Source organism: Amblyomma americanum, chromosome 9, assembly GCF_052857255.1.
Source record: "Amblyomma americanum isolate KBUSLIRL-KWMA chromosome 9, ASM5285725v1, whole genome shotgun sequence".
In the NCBI taxonomy this organism is placed as follows: domain Eukaryota; kingdom Metazoa; phylum Arthropoda; class Arachnida; order Ixodida; family Ixodidae; genus Amblyomma; species Amblyomma americanum.
The window spans coordinates 21,198,139-21,209,072 of record NC_135505.1 but is presented as its reverse complement, the minus strand read 5'-3'; the positions used below and the strand labels follow the sequence as shown (position 1 = coordinate 21,209,072).

Sequence of the window (10,934 nt, the reverse complement as noted above, 5' to 3'; positions counted from 1 at the left end):
AGCAGCAGCAGCAGCAGCAGCAGCAGCAGCAGCAGCAGCAGCAGCAGCAGCAGCAGCAGCAGCAGCAGCAGCAGCAGCAGCAGCAGCAGCAGCAGCAGCAGCAGCAGCAGCAGCAGCAGCAGCAGCAGCAGCAGCAGCAGCAGCAGCAGCAGCAGCAGCAGCAGCAGCAGCAGCAGCAGCAGCAGCAGCAGCAGCAGCAGCAGCAGCAGCAGCAGCAGCAGCAGCAGCAGCAGCAGCAGCAGCAGCAGCAGCAGCAGCAGCAGCAGCAGCAGCAGCAGCAGCAGCAGCAGCAGCAGCAGCAGCAGCAGCAGCAGCAGCAGCAGCAGCAGCAGCAGCAGCAGCAGCAGCAGCAGCAGCAGCAGCAGCAGCAGCAGCAGCAGCAGCAGCAGCAGCAGCAGCAGCAGCAGCAGCAGCAGCAGCAGCAGCAGCAGCAGCAGCAGCAGCAGCAGCAGCAGCAGCAGCAGCAGCAGCAGCAGCAGCAGCAGCAGCAGCAGCAGCAGCAGCAGCAGCAGCAGCAGCAGCAGCAGCAGCAGCAGCAGCAGCAGCAGCAGCAGCAGCAGCAGCAGCAGCAGCAGCAGCAGCAGCAGCAGCAGCAGCAGCAGCAGCAGCAGCAGCAGCAGCAGCAGCAGCAGCAGCAGCAGCAGCAGCAGCAGCAGCAGCAGCAGCAGCAGCAGCAGCAGCAGCAGCAGCAGCAGCAGCAGCAGCAGCAGCAGCAGCAGCAGCAGCAGCAGCAGCAGCAGCAGCAGCAGCAGCAGCAGCAGCAGCAGCAGCAGCAGCAGCAGCAGCAGCAGCAGCAGCAGCAGCAGCAGCAGCAGCAGCAGCAGCAGCAGCAGCAGCAGCAGCAGCAGCAGCAGCAGCAGCAGCAGCAGCAGCAGCAGCAGCAGCAGCAGCAGCAGCAGCAGCAGCAGCAGCAGCAGCAGCAGCAGCAGCAGCAGCAGCAGCAGCAGCAGCAGCAGCAGCAGCAGCAGCAGCAGCAGCAGCAGCAGCAGCAGCAGCAGCAGCAGCAGCAGCAGCAGCAGCAGCAGCAGCAGCAGCAGCAGCAGCAGCAGCAGCAGCAGCAGCAGCAGCAGCAGCAGCAGCAGCAGCAGCAGCAGCAGCAGCAGCAGCAGCAGCAGCAGCAGCAGCAGCAGCAGCAGCAGCAGCAGCAGCAGCAGCAGCAGCAGCAGCAGCAGCAGCAGCAGCAGCAGCAGCAGCAGCAGCAGCAGCAGCAGCAGCAGCAGCAGCAGCAGCAGCAGCAGCAGCAGCAGCAGCAGCAGCAGCAGCAGCAGCAGCAGCAGCAGCAGCAGCAGCAGCAGCAGCAGCAGCAGCAGCAGCAGCAGCAGCAGCAGCAGCAGCAGCAGCAGCAGCAGCAGCAGCAGCAGCAGCAGCAGCAGCAGCAGCAGCAGCAGCAGCAGCAGCAGCAGCAGCAGCAGCAGCAGCAGCAGCAGCAGCAGCAGCAGCAGCAGCAGCAGCAGCAGCAGCAGCAGCAGCAGCAGCAGCAGCAGCAGCAGCAGCAGCAGCAGCAGCAGCAGCAGCAGCAGCAGCAGCAGCAGCAGCAGCAGCAGCAGCAGCAGCAGCAGCAGCAGCAGCAGCAGCAGCAGCAGCAGCAGCAGCAGCAGCAGCAGCAGCAGCAGCAGCAGCAGCAGCAGCAGCAGCAGCAGCAGCAGCAGCAGCAGCAGCAGCAGCAGCAGCAGCAGCAGCAGCAGCAGCAGCAGCAGCAGCAGCAGCAGCAGCAGCAGCAGCAGCAGCAGCAGCAGCAGCAGCAGCAGCAGCAGCAGCAGCAGCAGCAGCAGCAGCAGCAGCAGCAGCAGCAGCAGCAGCAGCAGCAGCAGCAGCAGCAGCAGCAGCAGCAGCAGCAGCAGCAGCAGCAGCAGCAGCAGCAGCAGCAGCAGCAGCAGCAGCAGCAGCAGCAGCAGCAGCAGCAGCAGCAGCAGCAGCAGCAGCAGCAGCAGCAGCAGCAGCAGCAGCAGCAGCAGCAGCAGCAGCAGCAGCAGCAGCAGCAGCAGCAGCAGCAGCAGCAGCAGCAGCAGCAGCAGCAGCAGCAGCAGCAGCAGCAGCAGCAGCAGCAGCAGCAGCAGCAGCAGCAGCAGCAGCAGCAGCAGCAGCAGCAGCAGCAGCAGCAGCAGCAGCAGCAGCAGCAGCAGCAGCAGCAGCAGCAGCAGCAGCAGCAGCAGCAGCAGCAGCAGCAGCAGCAGCAGCAGCAGCAGCAGCAGCAGCAGCAGCAGCAGCAGCAGCAGCAGCAGCAGCAGCAGCAGCAGCAGCAGCAGCAGCAGCAGCAGCAGCAGCAGCAGCAGCAGCAGCAGCAGCAGCAGCAGCAGCAGCAGCAGCAGCAGCAGCAGCAGCAGCAGCAGCAGCAGCAGCAGCAGCAGCAGCAGCAGCAGCAGCAGCAGCAGCAGCAGCAGCAGCAGCAGCAGCAGCAGCAGCAGCAGCAGCAGCAGCAGCAGCAGCAGCAGCAGCAGCAGCAGCAGCAGCAGCAGCAGCAGCAGCAGCAGCAGCAGCAGCAGCAGCAGCAGCAGCAGCAGCAGCAGCAGCAGCAGCAGCAGCAGCAGCAGCAGCAGCAGCAGCAGCAGCAGCAGCAGCAGCAGCAGCAGCAGCAGCAGCAGCAGCAGCAGCAGCAGCAGCAGCAGCAGCAGCAGCAGCAGCAGCAGCAGCAGCAGCAGCAGCAGCAGCAGCAGCAGCAGCAGCAGCAGCAGCAGCAGCAGCAGCAGCAGCAGCAGCAGCAGCAGCAGCAGCAGCAGCAGCAGCAGCAGCAGCAGCAGCAGCAGCAGCAGCAGCAGCAGCAGCAGCAGCAGCAGCAGCAGCAGCAGCAGCAGCAGCAGCAGCAGCAGCAGCAGCAGCAGCAGCAGCAGCAGCAGCAGCAGCAGCAGCAGCAGCAGCAGCAGCAGCAGCAGCAGCAGCAGCAGCAGCAGCAGCAGCAGCAGCAGCAGCAGCAGCAGCAGCAGCAGCAGCAGCAGCAGCAGCAGCAGCAGCAGCAGCAGCAGCAGCAGCAGCAGCAGCAGCAGCAGCAGCAGCAGCAGCAGCAGCAGCAGCAGCAGCAGCAGCAGCAGCAGCAGCAGCAGCAGCAGCAGCAGCAGCAGCAGCAGCAGCAGCAGCAGCAGCAGCAGCAGCAGCAGCAGCAGCAGCAGCAGCAGCAGCAGCAGCAGCAGCAGCAGCAGCAGCAGCAGCAGCAGCAGCAGCAGCAGCAGCAGCAGCAGCAGCAGCAGCAGCAGCAGCAGCAGCAGCAGCAGCAGCAGCAGCAGCAGCAGCAGCAGCAGCAGCAGCAGCAGCAGCAGCAGCAGCAGCAGCAGCAGCAGCAGCAGCAGCAGCAGCAGCAGCAGCAGCAGCAGCAGCAGCAGCAGCAGCAGCAGCAGCAGCAGCAGCAGCAGCAGCAGCAGCAGCAGCAGCAGCAGCAGCAGCAGCAGCAGCAGCAGCAGCAGCAGCAGCAGCAGCAGCAGCAGCAGCAGCAGCAGCAGCAGCAGCAGCAGCAGCAGCAGCAGCAGCAGCAGCAGCAGCAGCAGCAGCAGCAGCAGCAGCAGCAGCAGCAGCAGCAGCAGCAGCAGCAGCAGCAGCAGCAGCAGCAGCAGCAGCAGCAGCAGCAGCAGCAGCAGCAGCAGCAGCAGCAGCAGCAGCAGCAGCAGCAGCAGCAGCAGCAGCAGCAGCAGCAGCAGCAGCAGCAGCAGCAGCAGCAGCAGCAGCAGCAGCAGCAGCAGCAGCAGCAGCAGCAGCAGCAGCAGCAGCAGCAGCAGCAGCAGCAGCAGCAGCAGCAGCAGCAGCAGCAGCAGCAGCAGCAGCAGCAGCAGCAGCAGCAGCAGCAGCAGCAGCAGCAGCAGCAGCAGCAGCAGCAGCAGCAGCAGCAGCAGCAGCAGCAGCAGCAGCAGCAGCAGCAGCAGCAGCAGCAGCAGCAGCAGCAGCAGCAGCAGCAGCAGCAGCAGCAGCAGCAGCAGCAGCAGCAGCAGCAGCAGCAGCAGCAGCAGCAGCAGCAGCAGCAGCAGCAGCAGCAGCAGCAGCAGCAGCAGCAGCAGCAGCAGCAGCAGCAGCAGCAGCAGCAGCAGCAGCAGCAGCAGCAGCAGCAGCAGCAGCAGCAGCAGCAGCAGCAGCAGCAGCAGCAGCAGCAGCAGCAGCAGCAGCAGCAGCAGCAGCAGCAGCAGCAGCAGCAGCAGCAGCAGCAGCAGCAGCAGCAGCAGCAGCAGCAGCAGCAGCAGCAGCAGCAGCAGCAGCAGCAGCAGCAGCAGCAGCAGCAGCAGCAGCAGCAGCAGCAGCAGCAGCAGCAGCAGCAGCAGCAGCAGCAGCAGCAGCAGCAGCAGCAGCAGCAGCAGCAGCAGCAGCAGCAGCAGCAGCAGCAGCAGCAGCAGCAGCAGCAGCAGCAGCAGCAGCAGCAGCAGCAGCAGCAGCAGCAGCAGCAGCAGCAGCAGCAGCAGCAGCAGCAGCAGCAGCAGCAGCAGCAGCAGCAGCAGCAGCAGCAGCAGCAGCAGCAGCAGCAGCAGCAGCAGCAGCAGCAGCAGCAGCAGCAGCAGCAGCAGCAGCAGCAGCAGCAGCAGCAGCAGCAGCAGCAGCAGCAGCAGCAGCAGCAGCAGCAGCAGCAGCAGCAGCAGCAGCAGCAGCAGCAGCAGCAGCAGCAGCAGCAGCAGCAGCAGCAGCAGCAGCAGCAGCAGCAGCAGCAGCAGCAGCAGCAGCAGCAGCAGCAGCAGCAGCAGCAGCAGCAGCAGCAGCAGCAGCAGCAGCAGCAGCAGCAGCAGCAGCAGCAGCAGCAGCAGCAGCAGCAGCAGCAGCAGCAGCAGCAGCAGCAGCAGCAGCAGCAGCAGCAGCAGCAGCAGCAGCAGCAGCAGCAGCAGCAGCAGCAGCAGCAGCAGCAGCAGCAGCAGCAGCAGCAGCAGCAGCAGCAGCAGCAGCAGCAGCAGCAGCAGCAGCAGCAGCAGCAGCAGCAGCAGCAGCAGCAGCAGCAGCAGCAGCAGCAGCAGCAGCAGCAGCAGCAGCAGCAGCAGCAGCAGCAGCAGCAGCAGCAGCAGCAGCAGCAGCAGCAGCAGCAGCAGCAGCAGCAGCAGCAGCAGCAGCAGCAGCAGCAGCAGCAGCAGCAGCAGCAGCAGCAGCAGCAGCAGCAGCAGCAGCAGCAGCAGCAGCAGCAGCAGCAGCAGCAGCAGCAGCAGCAGCAGCAGCAGCAGCAGCAGCAGCAGCAGCAGCAGCAGCAGCAGCAGCAGCAGCAGCAGCAGCAGCAGCAGCAGCAGCAGCAGCAGCAGCAGCAGCAGCAGCAGCAGCAGCAGCAGCAGCAGCAGCAGCAGCAGCAGCAGCAGCAGCAGCAGCAGCAGCAGCAGCAGCAGCAGCAGCAGCAGCAGCAGCAGCAGCAGCAGCAGCAGCAGCAGCAGCAGCAGCAGCAGCAGCAGCAGCAGCAGCAGCAGCAGCAGCAGCAGCAGCAGCAGCAGCAGCAGCAGCAGCAGCAGCAGCAGCAGCAGCAGCAGCAGCAGCAGCAGCAGCAGCAGCAGCAGCAGCAGCAGCAGCAGCAGCAGCAGCAGCAGCAGCAGCAGCAGCAGCAGCAGCAGCAGCAGCAGCAGCAGCAGCAGCAGCAGCAGCAGCAGCAGCAGCAGCAGCAGCAGCAGCAGCAGCAGCAGCAGCAGCAGCAGCAGCAGCAGCAGCAGCAGCAGCAGCAGCAGCAGCAGCAGCAGCAGCAGCAGCAGCAGCAGCAGCAGCAGCAGCAGCAGCAGCAGCAGCAGCAGCAGCAGCAGCAGCAGCAGCAGCAGCAGCAGCAGCAGCAGCAGCAGCAGCAGCAGCAGCAGCAGCAGCAGCAGCAGCAGCAGCAGCAGCAGCAGCAGCAGCAGCAGCAGCAGCAGCAGCAGCAGCAGCAGCAGCAGCAGCAGCAGCAGCAGCAGCAGCAGCAGCAGCAGCAGCAGCAGCAGCAGCAGCAGCAGCAGCAGCAGCAGCAGCAGCAGCAGCAGCAGCAGCAGCAGCAGCAGCAGCAGCAGCAGCAGCAGCAGCAGCAGCAGCAGCAGCAGCAGCAGCAGCAGCAGCAGCAGCAGCAGCAGCAGCAGCAGCAGCAGCAGCAGCAGCAGCAGCAGCAGCAGCAGCAGCAGCAGCAGCAGCAGCAGCAGCAGCAGCAGCAGCAGCAGCAGCAGCAGCAGCAGCAGCAGCAGCAGCAGCAGCAGCAGCAGCAGCAGCAGCAGCAGCAGCAGCAGCAGCAGCAGCAGCACGAAAGAAGAAGTCGTTCCACATCCCGGAGTGATTCTTCAACATGCGGAAGACACCTGTTTGAGTTCTCGAGAGCGTCGGAATGAGACGCTGCGTAGACGACGTGCCGAGGAAACGAAGCTTTCGCAATTCAACTAGCGTTAAGCAGAGCTAAACCACAGCCAATTTTTAGTTTGTGCGCTGCAGGCAACACGCTGCAGGCTCCAGGAAAACTGTATTCAATAAGCGCCAACTCGCCCAGCGAACGTGTACCTTAAGCTGCCTCTCCTTATCGTCCATCTGCGCCTTGAGCGAGTGCACCAGGCTGGCCAAGTCTTTCCTCCGGCCCGCTTCCTCCAGCCTTGAACCGAGCGCTGCCAGCTTCGCCTCCAGCTCACAGATGGTGGCTTCTTTCTCGGCCAGCAGAGCGTCTTTTTCCTCAGCGAGCTTCTGCAGGGACTGCACGGTCTCCAGGAGTCTGGTCGGAGGCTCCTTCTCTCTAGAGACAGAGAGGGAGACGGGGGAAAAGCACAACAGCTTACAAAAAACTTGGGGGCTTTCTAAACCGCATTCTTAAAGAAAGTGCGATAAGTTGCCCGCTATGGTGTCTACTATGAGTGTCTGATGTTCTGCTCGTGACTTTCCCGCCAAACTTCAGACTGAAACCGGTTCCACTGTCTTTATGGTATGCATGAGTTATCACCTTTAGAATGCTCTGAGCACCTTCTGTTGCATTCGCAAATGGTATTTTACTAATCCAACCAAGTAACCCACCTGGATTCATTTCCTGCGGTGGACATACCTCCAAATTTTTTGGGGTGGAAAAACATCCAAATTTCAGGGGCCTTTAGATTTTCAACTTTCAGGGCGCTGTATGGTTGCTCCACACTGGTGATCGCATGGTGTTGATGACGTCACGACCCTATCGACCAGGCAGGGAATTGCGTGAGAGGGAGGCCGGAAATTTTTTATCAGACGAACACCTCAACGCTCTCGCGCTAACAACGGAAGCTGCTATGCTTCCCGGTTACACGGCATTGGTGAAACACTCCACCACGGCCAGCATGCAGTGACGTTACGAATGACAAAACCAGAACGAGCCACGATGTCCCGTTCTTGCATCTCATAGTTCGTGACGCCGTTATGGTGGATTCGCGTTATTGTTTGGAATTGTTTTTCTTTGCTGGTTCAGCAGTCGTGTCATGGGCTCAGTACATGTGTTTCTCTTTTTAGTTATATCTTGCATCTTATTCGCACTTACCACTCCATCGTGCTGCCATATATCTGAAAAGCCATAAATGCTCATGCATGGAACTTTCACTTTAAAACTGTAAACATGTGCAATTGTAAATACAAATGCGCTGTTCACGATCAGAGTCACGACGATGCCAACTTCTACAAAGAGCAGCAAGCTCGCGTGTGACGCTGTAACAACAGAGACACCGCGGCGGAAAGGTCAGCGCTTAAGTTCGATCTCAAAAGGGAGCCGGTGGCATCGGCCGTGGGGACCCATACAATCTTGCGAAGGGATCGCGACCGAAGGCGAACTCGGACGGAAAAGAAATTTCAACGCTCGTGTACATAGACAAAATAATTTCAAAACAGTCCCACTCGTTTGCACCTAGACAGACAGTCTAGCGCACAAAGGGTACTCAACATAATACGGACTGACAACGTGGAGTTCTTCCTGATAGCAGTAGGGCTTTCTGCCACTAATTTGTGGTAGATACCGATGTCGCCAGTCAGTAGCCAGGCGAATATTGTCGTAGATACTTGTGCAGGCTTGTATTGTCCATTCTCCCCAACGCCACTAAGTGCCTCTTGCAAAGTCGTGATCTCTGTCCGTACCGAACAGCGAATCTGTTTGAAATAGTGTTTCCGCCTAAGACAAACGGAAATAAGCACACGAAATGCTCCAAACAGCGAGGCAAGAAAGGCTGAGCCGCACACCAGCCTTCGTATGGTTTGCTCTATTCAAGAGGAGACAAATGCATGCTAAAGATAATCCTCAGTGTCGGCGCCCCTGAACGATCCGCACAAACGTGATTGTCAAAAATGTTAGAGCAAAAAATCTACGAGAATCGTTGGTACACAAGAAGCAACAGATGCGAGTTGAAGCTCTTGACAGCGGCTTTTGAGCCTTTATTTGAACATTAGACGCATTGCTGCAAATGTTTTTCCCCGCCTGCTCGCGCAGGACCAAAAAACCACGCGTTTTGCTATGTGCCAATACTTGATAAGTGGAATTCTAAGGTCATGACAGGCGACAAATGTTGATGTTATGGTTGCAACTCCGCATGAGAGCAAACAATTTCCCTGCCAATGGAATACGCCCAATTCACCAAAACCAAAAAGCAAGACAAGTGAGGTGAAATGTGAAAAGTATGCTGATTGTTTTTTTTTATGTGCGAGGAAACGTGCTGCGATAATTCGTTTCCCATGAACAGACGGGAAATAAGCAACTTTACTTGGCCGTCTTGAAGCGACTGCGAGAGCATGCGAACAAAATGCCTGGAAATGTAGAGATGTGATGATTGGTGTCCTGGCTAACGCAGCTGTGTCTCTAACTTGGTATTTCGCTTCTTGATACCAAGTTAGAGACACAGATAGCTCCCCCTCCCACCTGTCCATTGGATCGCACCCCTTGCGATTTATTTTTGTTCCTGACAGCAACAAAAAAAAATGAGAGAAAAGAGATTTACTTGCGTCTCCTTGTGATTAGAACGTGACACCTTATCGATACACGCTAACCTTAATTTCTCTTCAGTGTCCGTTTAAGGAATTGTCCTAGAAGAAACAGCGCTGCATTTTCTTAATGGATACCGAAAATGTTCAGATTGTTCCTGCGCTTGTTGGTTAACCTGCAAGGCTGGGTCAAAGATTTATTATCAAATTCTCATATCTCAAACGCACAGCTAGCGAAGCATAACCAAAGATCACGATGTCAAGGCTGCCCACGGCTGCTCTCTCCTGTGCAACAGAAAGAATGTTTAAACGCATCAGTGTTTTGTGTTTTTGTTCTGGTGTACGCTCGATTTAGGGACGTACGCCTTGAGCTAAGCGAATACACGCCTATTCTAGGCCATAGCAAGCTGTTCACCGCTGCAGTGGCAGGCCATACGTCCTAGTATGATGGCGTTATTATGAGTTGAAGCCGAAAGTCATTTGTTTACACATTTTGTAATGCAGCAAAAGGACGGCCGCACCCCATCAGCGAGGCCGGCATGCTGGACCTCTGCTTCCAGCGCAAGATGACGAACAGGAGGAATGAGCACACAGCGCTGACTTTGTGTGATCTCATTTCTGCTGCATCCAATCAAAAAAAAAATACACCGGAAGTCACCTCCTGGTCTTGGTTAATCCCCCTTGTGGGTATGTGGCAATATGTCTCGAGGAGAGAAACATGCGGATGCCCGCTGAACGGTCGCCAAGTGACCTCATTTCTTTGTTTATTTTTAATTGTTCATATATTTATTTCAGGTCCCCACTAATAGCCATAGGCCTTTAACAGTGATGCAATCGGAGGACTAAAAGAGAAAAAAACAATAAGAAGAATGAGAAAATAACAAGCAGAAGTGAAAACGAACGATAGGAAAAGTTAACAGCCAAAAGTTGTTACAGTAGCAATGAGCACGTGGTTTCCGCCTGAAAAAGTAAAATCCTGATTAAATATATCAGCCCAACATGGTGCCTTGGCATTGTACTTACTCATCATTCGTACAAAGCGGCTTATTTTGAACGGTGGTACCTGAAACACACGGCTTTGTCGCACGGACCGTCCTGGAACCCGAAGCTTGATCAAAGATTTTGTGGATAATTTGGCAGCCTTTTGTACGTGAAACCCTTGTTTCTTGCTTGTTTTTTAATAATCTGTTTGCTTTTGCCTGACGCTTGTCTATATCTTGTTTATTTTTACTTGTATCTGTCGTCATTCCTGCTTGGAGTCAAGCGACTCCGCGATAATAAATAAATAAAAATAAAGATGCCCTGGGCATGCAGTCAATCTGCCCGTGTAAACACTTCAAGAGAAGGTCGCGAAACTGCCGTCTAGTCTGCAAGTCTATTAGTCCCAGAGCGCGCAGGAACGCCCTGTAACCGTCTCGGTGAGCAGACAAGAATACCGCGCGATGGATGGCGCCCCTCCCATACCTTTTCTGCATATTTTCGAAGGTTTGCAAAGAGGTGCGACAGATCGACTTCCATGCAACGGAAGCATACTGAAGTCTCGGTAGACAAGGCTCCAGCACTGGTCAACCCTGCATGCAGTACTACGCAAGACCTTGCATACACGGGTCATCATGCCAAGCACGCGCAGACTTCTGCCCTCAAGACCTTTGTTTTTTTTTTTTCATGTGCTCCCTGCGCTTTTGCGTGTAAGGCCATCAGTGGGCAACTCCCGCGGTGAGGTTGAACGACCTTGCTGATGTCTGCGCAGTCTCCCAGTCAGGAGAGTTGCTCCTGGTCGGGTTTTCTCTGCCCTGACCTTTGGACGAATTTTTGCGCAGCGGCGTCAGCAACATTCCTCATCTGTTTGGGTGCAAGAATGGTGGCATGGTCAACATGAAAAGCCCTGCGGCCATTCAGGCCACTCTCCAAGCAACACTTCTCTTTAGCAGTACATTCCTTAAGGCCGATTCACACGACGGACCGTTCGCCCGCGGCGCGCGCATCACGTGTTCACGCATCACCAAATTGAGAGGCGTGCTGTCGGCCCGCGGACTAGACAACCAAGGAAGTTCAAGTGCCTCTCCCCTCGCGGGAATTTGCAGTGGCCCGCGAAGATGCGCGCGCTAGCTCTGGCAACCAGCGCTCTTGCCATT

At 58.4% G+C, this 10,934-nt stretch overlaps 2 protein-coding genes across 3 annotated transcripts in view; one reads left to right on the top strand and one right to left on the bottom strand.

Moving 5' to 3' along the window:
- Positions 1-10,934, top strand: part of LOC144104506 (angio-associated migratory cell protein) — a 528,250-nt gene that overhangs the window by 33,814 nt on the left and 483,502 nt on the right. The gene's annotated exons all lie outside the window — the stretch shown is intronic.
- The window catches only part of LOC144105200 (uncharacterized), a 143,458-nt gene that overhangs the window by 58,688 nt on the left and 73,836 nt on the right, over positions 1-10,934 (bottom strand). Inside the window, exon 9 of the mRNA XM_077638346.1 lies at positions 6,388-6,613. Within this exon, the coding sequence (XP_077494472.1) occupies positions 6,388-6,613 (226 nt within the window). The remainder of the gene's footprint in view (positions 1-6,387; positions 6,614-10,934) is intronic.